We start from the raw sequence: 19,484 nt of genomic DNA on the forward strand, positions 1-19,484 counted from the left end.
GCCTTTGGCAGGTCTTTACTTTGGCTTCAAGTTAAAATGCTATATAAACTATCATTTAAACATTTATTCACATGGCAAGCCTATAATCAACTCTCTAGACCATAAGATGGCAGAGATTTAAATGAATTTGAACACCCGCTAGATTTGAAAATTTAATGATAAAATGGATATTCTGGACTTAGTCTTGACTGCCAAAACTGCTGGCACACGAATGAACAATCTACTTGACATCTTGTCAAAACTTCAAACACTCTTAACTTCGTCTAGAATAAAGTAATTTTAATGAAATTTTCAATATCTTCTTTTTTGAACTATTATTAGTGCAAGAATGGCTAGTTCATCATGTAAATCTTACATAATGCATCTTTAAATCTGTGATCATGTTCATAGTTTACCAGTGGGTACATTGTGTTTTTCCATTGTAAAAATTCACAATCAATTTGGTAGTGAAACCAAAAATATTTTTCTTGATTTCATTCTGAAAGGTCCACCATTTCCAAAGTTTGTTTTTTTTTTCAAGGAAATTCTGATCAAAGATTCAATGCCAATCAAAAAGCATCTGGTTACTGTTAGGTCTGATGTAGATATCAGTCATATAATGTTGTGTCTGACTGTATGTATATATTTGACTATGATGTGATCTATATTATATACAGGATAATATGCTGTATCTACAATATATGTATGCCATGCTTTCAACACTTACAGGTTTATATCTAGATCTAATCAACTATAAGACATTTAATTTCTACCTACACTTACAGGCTAACTTCTTTATTAACATTTCAATTAGCCAGAAATTTGTAAAATTTTTATTACAAGAACAATATCCTGTAAAATCAATGAGTATAGCTTATTTCTGCTGATGTTTTTGCATTCCTCCAAATTCATTAAAAAATATTTTTTTGACATGTAAATGTACATAAAATTTACCAAAAAACTCAATACTGGTAAAATTTTACCTATTCTATTTAATATTTTTATGTTTCAAAGGTTTATACATTTTCTTCTTACACTATAGTAATCTAACATCATGCATGGTTGATAATAAAACTAAACTAAAAATAAATAAACGCTCTAATTCTGTGCATAATGCTGACTTCTGGCAATTTCCCTATGAGCTGAATTTGTCAAATAAATACCTGGGTGGCCGACTGACAAACCCTTCCTTTTAAAAAATCAGCTTGTTTTTTTATCCAAAGAAAATCAGAACATTAATGGTGAAATTGATCACATTAAAACCAACAATAAAATAGCAATGTAACCTTGTTTAATATATTGTTTGACATGTGATCATCAAAAACAATAAATATAATTCAACACGAACAGATTTGAATATTTGGGGAAGAATTTAGGTTTCTATATACTTACATTCAAGTAGTAAAGTAAAACTTGGTGTTATTTTTTGTCTGTCTAAATGGGAAATAAATAAATCATTGTTGATTAATATTTAACAGCTGAAACCGATGCTGAAATATTGAAGGCCTCATTTTTGGTCTACAAGGTTACAATGCTCAGTGTTTCTATATGAATATAGAAACAAAAAAAAAATGGACGAATATTTCTCCTATTTACCTTCCATGTGGCTTCGTTACGTCGGAAATATGCAAATGTATTCTGAAACCACTGATATATTTCATTTAAGGTTAACTGACGATGAGGGGACTCGATTATAGACTGAAATATAAATATAAAAATCAAAATTTATCTTTTGATTTTACAAATTCAAACTTAAAGCGGATGGGAGATTGTCTACTTTTGGTATTTTGGTTTCTTGGTTTCGTTTTCTGTATCACAGTTGTGGGTATTGCTTTATACAGTTATGCATTGTACATCTCTTTAATAACTTTACGGTAATATGTTAAGCTGCACATGCGACGCTGCACTGTGGGACAGCTATGGCGGAATAGTAGGGAAGACAGCATTCGCCGTTTGTCGGCCTTTATCTTATATATCATGTGTGTCATGAACTGTTGATAACTGGTAATCTGTTTGTCAGATGTTTGTTATTATTATAATATACTTTCTCATTTGATGACGATGTTGTTTACGTTGTTTGTTCGGCCAAAACCCTACACAGTGTACTTGTGTCAGAGCGCCCATTCAAGACAAGATGTTTTATTGAAGATCATTTGGGTATACAGCAATGATAAAGATATATCACAATGTGATATACAAGTAAAGTTTGGCAATGACTGAAGGGAGATTACTTTATTACAATTACTACCCACTATTAACTGGGTTAAGAATGGAGCGATCAATAAGACAAATTAAGACAATAATGTCATTAATACCTGTCTGATTAATGATGCGTAAGTGAATGGCGGTCGTACATCTGTATTTTTATAAAAATCACGATTTCTTTGGATTTCTGAAAATGAAACATAACATTCTTATTTATGTGAACATGCACCAATTTACATATTTATACAACAGAACTTCATAATTGGATATATTACATTAATATCTTTCAGTATAACAATGTCCAGTTTATTTGGATCAGATTAAACGATCTATCCTGTGCCAAAATTAAAAGTGAACATTTTAGGTTATTTAACCCAAAGGATTGATTGTTTAATCTGATCCAAACAAACTGGACATTGTTATACTAAAAGTAATTGAAAGTGAACATTATAGGTTACATAACCTATAAAGTTCACTTTCAATTTTGGCACAGGGATTGATCATTTAATCTGACTGAAACAAACTGGATATTGTTATACTAAAAGATATTAATGTAAGCAGTGACAAAAAGCTGATTGATATACTTTAAGATGATTCCATTCAAAATTAAATTTATAATAATATTCATCATACACATGGGGGGTCTATATAAGACTTCATATTTTAGACAGATCTTTGATCTTATAGAAATTCTGATCTCTCTTATAGGCAATGTCTTCTGTTTATAGCTGTATAATAATGACATGCTTATAATTTTAAATATATGATTACCGTTAGAAATACCTGCTGAAATAGGCAGATTGCACTTATCCGATACCCTTCTTCGGATTGGTCCCGCACTTGTTGGGGTTTGTGGTTGCGACATGGATTGAGAAGAGATTTGCGACGTAGGGGTTGTTGGTAAGGTCAAGGTCATGGTAGGAGATGGGAGAGGGAGAGCTGGAATTGAGACAGGAAGAGCTGCCGTCAACTGCGGAAGTGACACAACATGATTTGATAGCATCGGAGTATTCTGAAAAAGAAAAAAAAACAACACATTATGTTACTTCTTATATACCAATATATACAATAATCTTTTTAAATGAATTAACATCAATTTAAAAATACAGGTTTTGTAAAACAAGATTACTAAAATGTTTATCGCTAGATTGTCAGATTTCACGATCTGTGCAAGGTATATAGTATAATCATAACATGGTCTAATAAGCATAGCAAATCTTTGTGTGAAATCTCACTTGCTTAAAATTACAAGTAATATAACATTCTAATTATCAGATATGAATACAATCATATTGTAAACTATACAATAGGTCCATTGTGTGTTTCCACTTAAATCTACAAAATCTTTTCATTGCATTTCCTCATAAAATGTAAACATAAAAGGAAAGGAAACAGTATTCTATTCCATGTTTTTTTGTGCAACAATTATTTTTCTGTGATATAATGTTTCATCCACAGTGCAAATCTGTTTAATTGTTCTTCATAAATGTCATTTTATTGATCATCTAGAAGCAAGTGAAAGACAAGCTGAACTTAAAAAAGAGTTATCTCCCTTACATGTAGATGTCGTGTATTATCATTAATATTTTAAGTTATTTCTTTTTTTACCTCCGCTATCAGAACATGATATAATATTGTACATGTAATGTCATGGCCACACCATAATAGATGGGAGGTTTCTCATGTTATTAAGACTGGATATTGTTTGAACAATAACCATCATGTAAAGAAAGTTAATAACTTACGAGTGGGCTGATTGGTCTCTGTTTAGGTTCTGTAGGAGCGGCTATATGATGAGGCGTATGAGGTGCTGAACCATGACAAGGGGGAGACAACTGTGATGATGAAGATGGTGGCGGAGGCTTCATATGTAGATGTTCCATCATTCCTTGTAATAAATCTTTTTCTCTCGTTAACTACAATAAAAAATGAAATCATTCTTACTTTAAGATACCAAGAAATCTTATAAATGAAATGACAAAATAGTGTATGTATGATTTTAAAGGAGCCAAATCTTCTTGTTTTTGGACAGAGATAAATGTGGTTCAACTATGTTATTTATGGACTAGCATATCGTTCAATTTCATTACAATAATTTGGCAGTGTACAAAACTGGGGGACTTGGAGAAAACCCATGAAGTTGGATAGACAACCCTACTTGTCAAGTACATGTAAGTACATGTACAAGCAAAGAAATAAAATGACAAAACTTGACTCGATGAATGACATTATGATCTAAAGCGCACGTGATAAACTATCATTTTACCACCCAAAACTTTGATAAAAAATAAAATATCAAAGTGGATTGATTTAATGTGTTATTCTGGTTAGTCGTGGAAAAAGCTCTATATGATTAACCTTTTGTTTCAAAAGATTTAGCAGATGTTAAATTTAGTTTCGTTGGCTTACGATTTTGACACAGAAAAACAAAATCAGTTATATATCAATGCTACACTTATCTATGAACGTAAAGTTCTAAACAAATATAGATTTTCATGTCATCAAATAGATCAACATATATAAAGTCCAAGATAATTGAAAATTTATTTTTGACCCAGATCAAAGAGAGGGTGCTATCTCATGTGTTTCTAAAACCTTGTTATTTCCTTAAAGCTACAAAGGAGTGGTACTTTCATTTTATGTATAACATCGCTAGTTTCTTAATACAAATTCTACAAAGCAGGCATTCAACAAATAGCATGGTCCCCAATCTGTTGAATTTTATTTTCTCAGATATACATTTGGGTTGAACGAAAGATGGTAAACTGCATTCATTAATTTTAATTCGATCAAATTTGATAAATAAATGTCATATGCAAGAAACAGCCTGTATTTATTTTACCTGCATCTCTAGTTGATTGACAACTTGTAATTGAACACGAGCCTGAGCTGTACTTCGATCATCTAATGCATGTTCACAGTTTAAATGCCTGAAATATTAGGACAATTCAACTAATAAATAATTGTCAAGAAAGAAAAATTAAGTGAAATAATATTTTTCCTGTTTTAACAAAAATGATGCCCATCAGAAACAAATTCATTCAAATTGAGTTACTGAATTATGCTAATTTTATATGGTCTCGGTTTTCTTAGACAGAGAAACAGATCCCCTTAAAAAGTGTGTCACAGCGTCTCTGATGTAAATAATACCAAACTGTGCCTTACTTTATAAATGCTGCATAATCTTCACAATGGGTATCACATCCTGGCCATTTACAGAAATTATGTCGACATAGTGGGTTATTGGCAGGTGGGTTAGTCGTGGAATTACTGGAATTATCCGACAGTGTAGTAGACAAGGATTTTGAAGTTTCATTATGCTTTATACTGATTGGTGGTTGACCTATTAAACCTGCTCCTGAAAAATCGATCATAGTTTTTCTAACTTTACTAAAAAAATACAAAAATAAAAATTCTAGATAAAGTTTAAAGATCCATCATATGGCAATCCCCAAATCAATTTTCTAGGCCATCGGATGTCTTAGGTATTGAATGGATTAGAACCATAAAATTGATAATCAAGACTTTGTTTATTATCGATAGCAATAGTACTTGACAATCAAGACTATATTTTCAAAACTTCCAGCACTCATAACTTTGCCCAGAATAAAGTAATTTGATTGACATATTCCATTTATATATTTTTCATTATCTATTTTTGAACTAATCTAATCTAAATCTTACATGATGCATCTTTAAGATAAATGTTAAGGGTATTACAAAAGCGACAATAACACTTATCTCTGTTCATTCAATGTCAATTAAAATGAGTAATGTTTATATAACCCCTAAAATGATATCACAAACAAACTAGATATGATTATATTATAAGGCATGCATGACATGTGCAAATTTATTAGAGAGGGAGAAAGAGAAAAATGGGGTTTAACCTCCACTCAACGCGAACTAGGTCATTTAGGGACTACCATTTGGTTCAATTTTATTTCAATAATTCGCTTGCGTATAGGAGTCTTTAACAGTGGGAGGAAACCAGAAGACCTGGAGAAAACCCATGAGGTTGGACAGGCGATCCTACTCCTTGTCACGTACAACCAGGGAATCAAAACCATGCCAGCTGACTCAATGACACACCTTCTGATACAACGCACACACGCTAATCATTCGGCCATCCAACCCCCACAAATATTAATAGAGATTTTTCAATCAGAAGAAACACAAAATGAACTTTTCAAACAAATGAAAAGTGGTATTGGGTGGAGAGAGAGAAATGGGGTTTAACATCCACTCAACAAAAACTAGGTCATTTCAGGACCAGGTTTCGGGTGATAAAAATTGGGAAGAAGCTAAACCACTATTTAAACATACATGTAAAGATTAAATTTTAAGTGGGTATAAGCTTTTAACAAATGCAGCTCTACTGCCCAACCCAGTACATGAATACAGATGCATGTGTAATCTTACTTAAAGTAGCTAAGTCTCTAAGTCAATATCCTTCAAAGTCTTCAACATTAAAAACATGAATTATTTGTTAATTTAAATCAACATTGATGTTGTGATCTTACCGAGGAAAAGATGGGTTTCTGATATCCAATGTTTTAGACAAAATAAACATTTTACCATTGGTACACAAATCCTGCAGCAAAATGCTTTTCAGCGCATTTTGTAACAAGGGACTCAAAGAACGAAGCTAGACATATCCATATGCCATTCGATTGAGACTTCTGGCGTATTTCGCTGAACATAACCGATTTGAAATTTAGAGTAAAAACAGAAACGATTGAATGCAAATCAGTTAATATACATTCATATTACATTATTGTATGCATTGCGTCCCATTTGTGTCAATTTCTAGGTCCCAAATATTAGCGATTTAGCTCCTTTAAAGCCATTGATCGCCATTTGCATTTCGTGGACAACATTTAATTTTTCACAGCTTACTCTACACTAATACATACTCAAACTGATTACTTAACATTTATGAAATCTTGTTATGAAATCTTGTTGGGCTTTGAACACTACAATAATTAACCTTTTTTTCTGAAATGTATATTGAATGTATGTCCCAAAGAAAAAAAGAAGCCTATTTAAATGGTAGATAATCATCTCCCAGCTTGGATTTAATCGCATTAAAAAGACCCTCATCAAAAGATTTTACCGAACACGTATCTTTACAGCTGGCTTGTTTACGAATGTTGCAACATTTTCAACTCATTATATCTTTGCAAGTTCAGAACAGAATTAAACCATTTTGGAGCTGATATTCCTTTTAGAGATTAAAATTAAATAATACTGTAGTTTACAAGGGATTCCGAATCCCTCACATGACGATCAGTGGCTTTAATCTACAATGCAGAACCTGTTTTAAAGATTTTGATATTATTACAAATTCATCATATTGGGCTTACACAAGCATGACTATGCTCAATTATTTGATTTGAATTATCTCATGTATGTTTTGTCCTAGTTAATTTAATAATTGGGATACCTATCAATTATAATAAATCAAACATTAACCCATCATATCTAAATAATATCAGCACGTAAAAAAAAGGTTTAAAAATCCCTATAATTATTAATGGTAAATAAATGAAATTGAATTATCTCCTGCACAGAATGGTGGGAGAAAATAAAATACAAAGTTCAACATAATATCATATATTATTTCATGTGGGATGAATTATACGGGCTTAGTACATATCTAAAATAAACACAGGGCGATATTACCATCAAATTATTCCTTTCAATTATTTATTTGTGAATAAACAAAGCGATTCAAGCAGTTTATGTGTTGTTAAAAAACAATTCGTGGTGAAGTGATTGGTTGAGAGAGATCAATGATGTGAATTATACTTGACTAAAATAATATCCACTATATTCAACAAACATTGCGTCTGGTTGAACCGGTGCAAAGCTTTCTGTCTGTTTTAGAAAAGGTAAATATAAAGTATAAATAAAACTCTTGAATCCTGCATTGGCCAATTCGTCTTCAAACGAAAAGAAAAATAGAAACAAGAGCTATAGTTTGACTGTTTGAGTACAAGGACAGATATGAGTTGCCATGAAACAAATATAACCCACAGCAACTAATTACTCGTCCCAGTAGTCTGTTGCAACAACCCATGAAGTAATTATCAGAAATAATCCAACTTTTTATGATAATCAGTTGGATAACTGTTGGCTGTTAATCTATCAGAAATCAATAGGATTTTTCATCTAATAAACAATAACACTGTGAATAAATTTCACATCAACTTGATAAAATTAGCCTCTAGAGGGTTCGCAAGATTTTTCAAAGTGATCAAGGGCAATAAGTCCAAAAGCAATTATTGGAAATCATTGTGAAGCTACAGGCAGGCTTCTTCGTCATAGTAACACAAAAACTGTGTGTAAATTTCAGATAATAGTTTTAGCTTTAGGGCGACCACAGGATATTTGTTAGTCATCTAAGGCAATAATACCTACAGTAATAATCGGAAATCATTGAAAAATCAATAGCCTTTCTTCATTTTATGAACATAAACACTGTGTATAAATTCAAAGTCAATCAGATGATGACTTTGGTCTTAAACAGGCATTATGTAAGAGCTAAATCTGCCTATTGCAGGTCTTTTCTTGGGCCTTAAATGTTATATTTATTATTAATTTGACATTTATCAACATGACAAGACCATACCGGTAATCAACTCTCAATGCCATCGGATAGCTCCCATTTTAAGTAGATTGGAGCGGTTCAGCCATTTTATGATTTAATTTAAAGATGGAGAAGCGAGGCTAAAACTCGAATGACTAGTACGGTGGTTACGATCAATGTACACATCTTGTCAAAACTACAACCATTGATAACTTCGCTCAAAATAAGGTAATTTGAATTAAATTTTCAACATATTCATTTTGAATGATTTTTTTTTTTTAAATGTTATGGTGAGAACGACCAGCTCTTTATCTAAATCTTACATAATGCCCTTTTCAGTGTGTCCACAAACACTGATCAATGACAGACAGACGGACATGGGTGACTACAATATACAACCACATTTCATTGTAGGTGTATAAAAATCAACTTCGTGATTCATGGCTCATGCATATGGTGGAAAATTTTAACTGCATTGAAAACAAAACAAAACAAACACTGTACATGTGAATAGGACAAAATGCTAATTTTTCATCGAGCAATGATAAACAAATAAAAGAAAAGTTTAAATTGAATTGAATGGGTTATTCAAATACAATTTAGTGGAGAAAAAATTCAGTTTGTGTTGATTTAAGTCATGTTGAATGTGGGGAATCGTTACTAATTATATGGATGAAATATATAATTTGTCTGAATGGAGGCAAACTGTGACAAGCATTTGTATGTGTTGGGTGAAAACCCTGTGTTTATTTCAAAGTGTCAAATTACAAGATCTAAATAATACGCCCTATCTACAGTAAACAATCAAGTTAGATAAACATCCGGGCAGAAGAGAGATGTGTACCCCGAAATTTTAGACAAACCAATTTAATGTGTGACTCATACAACCAACATATATTTATTTATATTATTTACAAATAACTTTCATCAAGCTATTTATATTTAGGTGTGTTTCATTTCCTCTCCACCACCAGCTGGTAAATAAATTCAAGAGAAATTCAGTCGTTTGAGAAGAGAAACAACACTACCTTTTTTTGCATTGTTACCTCACATAAATTACAAAACTGGCAAACAACAAATAAATCATTGAACACAAAGAAGCCTATCTGTGCAGGAGAATTGTATCAGCTTAAATTCTCAGAGATAAAAAAAAATTGTGTATATTCTTACAGAATCTGTTTGCTGTTCAGATGCTTAATTTAAGATAGGTTAAAATCCTGGCATAAAGTACTGTCCTCTGCCGTCCTACTTTTTAATTTTGTGAAATTTGACATTTCTCTATGAAAATATCAGTTCATTTTCAAACTAATCTCCACACACAATCATGAAGCTGTGTCTCTCCAAGCCCTTTTTCAAGGCCAAGTCAATTCGAAAAATATATTACAGTTAATAATCAATGAACTTAAACATCAATGGGACATTATGTAACATCTCACTAAAATTTTCAAAAATAGATAATGCAAAATAAATACATTGAAAATTTAATTTTAAACATCAATGGGACATTATGTAACATCTCACTAAAATTTTCAAAAATAGATAATGCAAAATAAATACATTGAAAATTTAATTCAAATTACTTTATTTTGAGCGAAGTAATCAATGGTTGTAGTTTTGACAAGATGTGTGCATTGATCGTAACCACCGTACTGGTCATTTGAATCTTAGTCTTGCTTCTCTATTTCTAAATTAAATCATTTAATGGCCGAAAACCATTCTAATCTGCTTAAAATTGTAGCCATCTGATGGCATCGAGAGTTGATTATGGTGTTTTCATGTTAATAAATGTCTAATTAATAATCTATACAGCATGTAAGGCCCAAAGAAAGACCTGCAATAGGCATATTTAGCTCTTACATAATGTCTGTTTAAGAGATTAAAGAGTATTAAATATTTCTATAATGTTAGTTAACCAACTGACTTGTGAAATTTCTCACAATTGAGAAAATGTACTAAAGAATATGTATCTGATTCCCAGATTTTCTTTTTTTAATAAGATTCAAAATAGAGAGTTTACTGTCAAGTCTTGAAACACCTAATTTATAGTGTATCTAAATCTGGGTCTCAGACATTTGCTAGCACCCTCGTAACAACAACCTGACAGGTAATATTACTGCACAGGGGATGCCTGCTTGCAATATACGTATAAATATATGACAAGTGATAAAGCTTTCCATTTTGAAGTAGACCCTTAACATATTTAGACGGAAATATAAATGGGTGACATTAGATATCATTAACTATTGTCATTTTCCAAATAAAAGTTTGACTCACCTGGTAGTAAAAAGCCATCAACAGGTAATGAGCCATTGGTCATAAAATTAGGATTATGTACACTAGGAATAGAGTTAGGTATAGATGTAGGTAAAGACATCCCATTTAAATTGTTCTTGACTATATTTTCATCAAGCCCTGTTTGTCCAGCCACTTCTTTCCACAATTGTTGGATCTCTCCTGGTGACATCATACCTAAAATATGAAATATTCAATCTGTATAAAAATAATTTATGAGTAAGAACATTTTTATAACACTGATTCAGTCAGTCTTAAAATTAACAATACAGTACAAATATTATAATGGTTCCAGTGAATGCTGAATCCCATGATATTTAATTTTGCACCCTGACATCCACGATTTAAAATACACATATAGGGGATATTTATAACTTTACCTATCATTGGTACAAATGGCAATATTAAAGATGTTAGTTGGGAATTAAACATGATTGTCCTTTGTGGAAAAAATCTATGCTCTTTTATCCAGCACAATGACATAATACACAACATGAAAATAAAATTATCATAAAGGGGAAATGTATTCAATTCAACAAAATAGTTGCATTATGGCATTATCACAACTTCGCTGTGGTAGACTTGTTCACAACAAATTACATTTAATCCACATTAAAAATCCAACATTAGCTTGTTTACTAGTTTCAGGTTTATTCCTACAAAAGGAAATGAGATATCCACCATTTAGATCATTATAGTTGGTTGTTAATAATAATCTCAGAATAATAAACAATATGGCGGCTAGCCAGCTGCAATAGTGTAAACAAAAATGACTTGGCATTTGTGTAAACAAATCAATTATAAATAGTCTTAGAGTCTGTCTAGTTTTCATACTGATAAACAACTTGAACCAAACAACTTTAAAAAGCCATTACTTAGCTATGCCTATCAAACAATAACACCATAAAAAGAAAACTGAAGACAAACAGCTTTATTATAAAGGTCTATCCATAGTTTGCTTATTTATTAGGAATATATATTTCATTAAAACAGTTGTGTACACAAAATGATGAACTTTCTAACAAAAGAAAAATATTGCTGTCTTCACAACAAATTACAAAAGAGAATATTTCCTATGAAACAGTCTATTTTACTTTATACTATTTAACATACATGTACATGCACTAAAATTTTCCTGAAATACTTCACCCCAGAAATGAGTTTTAAAAAATGTGGAAACTTGCACCCTTCACAGATGGAAACTAAAGCAGAGAAGGAGGAAAATGTAATGTCTTGACAAAATTCTCCTACCGTGTTTATGACAGTACGCATGTGATCATAGAAATAACAACGAACATATGTTTGTCTCAAAATGATTGAAGTATTGATGTGACGAGACATTAAACATGTTTATTTCCGTGTACACATTGGCATGCACGTAAAAGAACCCTTGATAGTTGGAATTCGAAATAAGATTAGTTGTGGCCCCACTGTCCATGCAAAATTACTCTCATAGCACACTCTATGCCGTAAGTAGGTTTTCAATAGCCCAGTTGGTGCAGAAACGTACAACATTAACCTTATAAACCACATTTCATTTCACTTACAAGTGTATAAATGTTCCTAATGAATACTAAAAATGGGTTAATTCTATCAAGGGGTTTCTTTCAGAGACACAAAATATTTTCATATGACAGTATACCTCTACAGCTCAACCTAAATCAAATTAACACATTGGATTTAATTAAATCAACAGTTTTCTCTTTTTTTCAACCCAATTCAAAGAAATTCTGTAATTCTAAATTGTAACTATAGCAACCACTATAGGTTTCAATAAACAATCTTATTTATTCTAATATGTATGTATTGTTTTATGCTTTCAATAAACCCACCAGATAATAAAAAGCTTTGTCAATTGTTGGGAATTCATACTACATAAACAAATAATCTAACTGGTAAAACAAAAAAAAAAAAACTCTTTACAAATCCTCTCTAACAAAACTAATAATCAAATCTATTCAGCTATACATTTACGCCATTAGTAAATCTTTAGCAATCTTATTGATATTTCTAAAAGCATTAATGATTGTTTGTTTGCTGTAGTCATACACCTATTATTATTCTGCTCTCCTCTCTGACATGTATTTATTAAAACTCTGTGGTGTATGCAGATATATAGTTATATGATTTTAGCACAAGATTAAAGGACACTGATTTGTATTGATCTCTATTTAATAAAACACAGGCAACAACAAACTAATCCCTAACCATTAATCATAAACAAAATACTTATATCATTTAAAAACATATCCAGAGAGGTCAAATCTCTGTGATATCACCTTCGTGGAAGCGGACATAAAATACAACTAACAGGTCAAATCTCCTCAATCGCAATATCTGAAACAGGTCTCCACATTTACACTGCATCTAAAAGAAGCCCATTTCGATGTTGGGTCCATGGCAATAGTTTGTAAGCTATATAAATAATTGTGGAATAAATTATGTCATAGGCATGGTTGGGATGGCCTGGTGGTCTAAGTGTCGCACTTCAAGCTCTGACTTGCCATTGTGGTTTTCATCCCTGGTGTGAGCTTATGATGCTTGGAGGTAGGGGCACGGTCTCAACCTAATATAAATAAGAATTGTCTGCAATATCAGATATCACCCTCCGTGGAAGCGGATGTAAACACCAAGAACAACACAACACAAATTATGTCACATGATTAATCGCTTGGATGGACTTTTATTAATTAATCTTGAAAAACGTGTCTCGATTGTCATAACTTATCATCAATGTATAGATATTTAAGTTGTTTTAATACTAATTGTGTGATGATTAGTGCCTCTTGATAGGTGGTAATACTTCTCCTGATTCATATTGTGTACTTAATATTAAATATTAATTATTTTTTTTTCCAACTATGAAACGCCATCGCACGCCAGATGCCTCCGATTCCAATAATATCTTCTTTCTCCTACCACAGCCAGAGTTTCGCATACCCTTTCCGTACTATGAACATCAGATAATCATTTCGCTAACCCACCTCGTTTCTATTACATTCTGTACTTTAACTAATTTATACTATAAACCAATATAACTTTTTGATTCATTAAATGAGAGTAACACTTTTACCTTGTAATTTTATACCAGTTTGTTATTTATGATTACAATCTTATACAGTGTACTTTATATTTTATTGAAAATAATGTCCTTGGGAGATGAATTTATATAAGCCCCGGCTTGTTTTCAGATCCCACAATCATATAGTGTACTTTTATAATATGTAAATAGTTATTGAATAAATAGTGTCAAAAAAAAAACCCCAAAAACCCCTCAAATTTTCAGTTTATTTGAAAGGTAAGGATTGAACTGAACAAATTATGGTCAAATACTACTGTAATAAGACACAGTTGTATTTACATAATATGGAGAGGATACAAAAAACAAAGTCTTCTTAAACTAATTAAAATAAACAATTGAATGCTAGCTTTAGCCTCCAGAACGTAGAACATCCACACACAATTTGTGGACAATGAACAGATGGACGGACGAGGATGACGACAGTACACAACATTTCAATCCAGGCATATAAAAATAGAAATTTACAATTAAAAGTTAGAAGGGATTTGAGTAATTAAGTAAATATTAGCCAAGTAGTGAATATGAAAAAAATCCCAAGTTTCTTATCAGTAATAAACACAAAACAAATAACTAGGAATGTTATCACATGCTGACCCAGTGTTTACAGACTCTAGTAACCATGGCAACTATCTAAAGTAAACATCAATTGTTTATTTGGAATCTAAATAAATTATATAACTCAATAAGGCTGGGGAAATACAGCACAGACTGGTAAAAACTACTGCCAGGTCAAATCACTTCATTATTAATTTAAAATTTATTCTACACTAGTTATAAATGCTTTGAAAAAGCTATCTTGCAGCGTTTAATTAGAAGGGCCATGATAAAATCCATAACCTTAAAAAATAGCCCAAACTTCAACTTTGCTTGCTTCTTAATTCATTATCAATTCTTGGTCATTTTTTGGGTCCAGAGATCTGACACAAACTTATTTACATGTAATTAACATTTCCTAATAAATGAAAAACACAAACCAACAATGTTTTTGTTTTTATAATTATTGAATAAGTAAAGACTACAACATCTATAAATCATATATACACATATACTAACTAATTGGATAGAAACTGGACTGGACAGTACTGTGGTATAATTAGGAATGTTTTTTGTTCTAAATTACAAATTAATTTGAAAGAAACAAATATAAATCTGTTGAACTATTGTTCAACTGTGATCATGTCTATTGTACAGGTTTATTTTTGTTTAGTTCATGTAAACAGATCCCTCTGCAGCTAAAATTTGAAATGAAATGTGGTTTAACTTCTTACTTTCTGCAGCAACTGGGCTAATTATTAAGAGGAGTAATACCATATTGTAGTGTGCAATGAGAGAAATTTTGTCCTGACATCCACAAACCTAACAACTTGATTGAACCCAAGGTGAAATTCAAAGATACAGAAGAGATGGCAATTACGCTTTTCGACTTAAATCCTTTTTGCATAGTAGTGAAATTGCATTTACACAAATATTGTATTTAATAAATCTTAAGTGAAAACCAAACACATAAAGCCCATACAACAAAGGTCAAATTTAGCCCACACTTTAGTCTTCTGTTTTACGCTGGTATATGTGGAAGCTTAAATATAGGGCTTAAGACCATGTAATATCAAATGTACTTTTATTGAAATCAGTCAGTTCTAACTTACACGTTACAGCCACTTTAATTTGAGATAGGTTTCTATTGATTTCGCAATGCCATCTTTATCTCTCTCAGACAAATAAAGTAACAATAATTGTACAATATTTTGTACTCAAATATGTTTAATTACATAATAACAACAGACTTTTGGGGTAAAATACAAACCAATCTTCATGAAGGTCTTTTTATACTCAAATATGTTTAATTACATAATAACAACAGACTTTACATTAAAATAGTACAATGTTTTGACTTCTAAAATATATTTGGACAATCTAGCATTTTGTGCCTATATAAGTTAAACCTAACCCTGGTGTCTAAAATAGCTAAAAATAACTCAATTATGTTCTTAACTTTACTAAAATCCATTATTCAACCAAAAATACATATTTTTACAAAAATATGCAAATTACCTAAGGATCGAATTTACTGAAAAGAAAAAAGAGAAATGGGGTAGAACGTCCACTCAACACATTTTGGGACTAACATGGTTCAATTTTATTTCAATAATTCGCTAGCGCATAGCAGTCTTTAACAGTGGGGGGGGGGGGGGGACCTGGAGGACCCAGAGAAAACCCACGAGGTTGCACAGGCAACCCTACTCCTTTTCAGGTACAAGCGGGGAATCTAAACCATGCCATTTGACTCAATGACAGACCTTATGATCAAACGCGCAGAGGTTAACCATTTGACCACCCAACCCTCCTAATTTACTGAAAAATAACACTTTTCATATACAGATTACTCAAATGGACATTACACTATCAGTCTCTAATTTGCACAAGTTTTAGATTACAATGGTGCCAAGATTTTGAGTCAATGGTTTAGTGAATGAATAAAGAATTTTAGTGAATTTTGAACATAATTGAGTTATTTTTAGCTATTTTAGACACCAGTGTTAGATCTAACGTTAACTAAGAATTTCTTCTTTTTTGAGTGCAGAGCCAGTATTCAAATCACCAATTTGTTTCATTCATTCCAACTTCCTTCTTCATCATCTTCTTTCATAACATTATCATATTTTATTATTCTCGGAGTGATTTTCCTATTTTTGGCAGGTGCAACAGTTCACACCATACTTTCTCATTTATTTAACTTTCTCAATCAAAACATCACCAAAAACTGCAAACATTTGTTTTCCAGTCCTACAAATAATCTGGTCATATTTTGACCCCAAATAACATGATTTGACAGGGGCTGTGAGAAAATTCTCATCAAATACTAAAACACCAACATATAGGTATTCAATAGATGTTTATTTTCAAACATTGGCAATTGAACCCAAACAATCAAAACCTCAAGTTCAAACCCGCTGAACTCTTTCCTTTCTAAAAGATTTTTGTTGACTGACATTACAGTTCTCGTTTGCAAATGGAAACTTATTTAGTTAAATTATGAATCATTAGATATACATTAGTACATGCAAAGATAAATAAGAGTTGGATGTGAGAAAATATTACATCTAAATGTTCCTACCCTTTCTATAAACAAAAACACCCTCTAAATCTCCCACAATTCATAATAATAAGGTTTAAAATTAAATTGATACACACACAAAATCTGCTTGAGTTATTTCATAATTTCTTTGATGATATTCCCAATAAATTAATACATCATTTTTTCATCATTATATTTTATCTTTGCAAACAAAATATGCTCTAATACCCACAATTATTTTCTAAAAATATGTCGAAGATAAATGAAGGATTAAAGATGCATTACTGGTATGTAAAATTTAGATACAGAGATGGTCGTTCTTCCTATAATAGTTCTAAAATTGATAATGAAAATGAATAAATTGAAAATTGCAGTAAGATTACTTACTTTTGAGGGAAGTTACAAGTGTTTGAAGTTTTGACAAGAGTCTTGATTGTCAAGTATCATTGCTACGATAATAAACAAAGTCTTAATTATCAATTTTAAAGTTAAATTATCAAATGGCAAGTGCGTTCTAACCTATTCAATATCTTGGCCATCTGATGTTTTATAGAGTTGATTATGGGCTTGTCATGTGATCAAATGCCTAATTAATAATTTATAAAAAGTATAACATTTAAAGTCAAAAACATGACCTGAAAAAGACAGATTTAGTTCTTACATAATGCATCTTTAAGAGATAACATGTACTGATAATTTGTGGAAAACAAATTTAAATTAAAAATTACCGCAAAAAGAAATTGCTTACATTTTTTTTTTTTGGAGGGTGCACGGTGGATTGCAGTAAAAGATATTAGATTCATGTTATAATAAGAAGCCAATTCATTTTGTTAAAAACAAAATTATATACGAAAACCTACGTGATGAATTTTCTTATAGACTAATGATGAAAATATAAATTTTATTTAAATGATGAAAAACGTTATCTTTATTTGTGGCAAAGACATTTATTTATTTCCCATTAAAAAAATCATAATGGAGCATATGCCGTCATATATTGCCAATCAATATCTAATGTTTTTTGTATCAAATTTAGATCTGAATTTTCCAGACTTATTTGATGTTTCATGTCTATTCATATTTGACTGTGTGGAAATTTGAAATAGTGCCAAAATGTAGTCGCTGAGTATACATAAGCATGATGCCGCATTCCCAGCGAGTAAATAATATTGACGTGTAAACATAAAATTTCTATAGATTTGTCCCGAACCATCTGAACAAAATTTTCTTCTATTTATTGAAGAATGGCGGAAAGACAGGGCCAAGACACGATACACAATAGCTTGCCATATTGAATTTGTAGGTCAACCAATGGCCGCACTAATATAAAGGCATTTTCGTCAGCATCGGCATCATGTGTTTATTCAACATCAAAATCAAACAGGGTTTCGGCCGATTTGATTGAATCGAGCCTCGCTCAGCTGTGTGTGTTTGATTCGCGTTGAGTAATTCTAAATATTGGTATTTTCCCCAAACTAAAACATATTTCCCCAGTCAATACAGCCTCGGCTCATATTTATCGTCAGTTAATTTCTTCCTTCAGAAAGGAATGATTTTTAGCAATAGTAAACAAAGAGTTCTGGCTGGAGAGTAGAGTTGACATTTCTTCCAATAAACCCTAAATAAACTTTGCCTTCAACTCCATACCATTTTAATTCCTTCACTATCATTCAGCCAGCCAACTGAGTAAGCAATAGAAAATAGCCAACCGGTGACAGTATTACCACCAAATTAACTTTTGCTTTTGATCTTGTCGTGTTTATTTTGCGGTCAATGTTTACCACCATGCCAGGCATGCAGATCAACCAATTCACAAGTGGATATTGAAGAATAATTTCTATAATTTACTGAGGTTGCGATAAGTTCCTAAGCCCTCTTCTTTCGCTTTCATCTGACTTTCTCCATCTTATCGTTTTGTGCTGTCCAGTGACCTGAATGACCCAATTGAAGTAAAAATTCTTGTTGGCTTACTTTAAGAACTTACAGATTGAACATCATTTAACAGTCTACAATCAATCTTAATAGAATATATTTACAACCTACATTATTACATGAATACAGAAATATGGGTCTGGGTGTTACTTATTTCAAGAATTTAACACAACAAATTAATAAAATAAAATAATTAATACAGCCTTGCACAAGATGAGACAAAAGAATAATTTAGGTTTAGAAATATACATATATCTATAAATATACACATGTACTGTGGTCCATTTGAGATATTTTAAAGGGCTTAAAGAAATAGAATGTTTCCA

The 19,484-nt window shown here is 31.5% G+C and overlaps 1 protein-coding gene across 5 annotated transcripts in view; it reads right to left on the reverse strand.

Moving 5' to 3' along the window:
- LOC126827433 (forkhead box protein P1) overlaps window positions 1-19,484 on the reverse strand; it is a 64,209-nt gene that overhangs the window by 12,375 nt on the left and 32,350 nt on the right. For 2 of the 5 annotated variants that reach the window (XM_050556748.1, XM_050556744.1), the window contains exons 5-11: window positions 11,051-11,245; window positions 5,350-5,542; window positions 5,027-5,114; window positions 3,930-4,100; window positions 2,968-3,196; window positions 2,295-2,371; window positions 1,576-1,677 (exon numbers count right to left, since the gene is read on the reverse strand). In XM_050556748.1, the coding sequence (XP_050412705.1) occupies window positions 1,576-1,677; window positions 2,295-2,371; window positions 2,968-3,196; window positions 3,930-4,100; window positions 5,027-5,114; window positions 5,350-5,542; window positions 11,051-11,245 (1,055 nt within the window). Of the gene's footprint in view, window positions 1-1,575; window positions 1,678-2,294; window positions 2,372-2,955; window positions 3,197-3,929; window positions 4,101-5,026; window positions 5,115-5,349; window positions 5,543-11,050; window positions 11,246-11,448; window positions 11,693-19,484 lie in introns of those variants that run through there. The other 3 variants (XM_050556745.1, XM_050556743.1, XM_050556746.2) reach the window with 2 other exon arrangements.

The sequence above is a fragment of the Patella vulgata genome, chromosome 7 (genome assembly GCF_932274485.2).
Source record: "Patella vulgata chromosome 7, xgPatVulg1.2, whole genome shotgun sequence".
Lineage (NCBI taxonomy): Eukaryota > Metazoa > Mollusca > Gastropoda > Patellidae > Patella > Patella vulgata.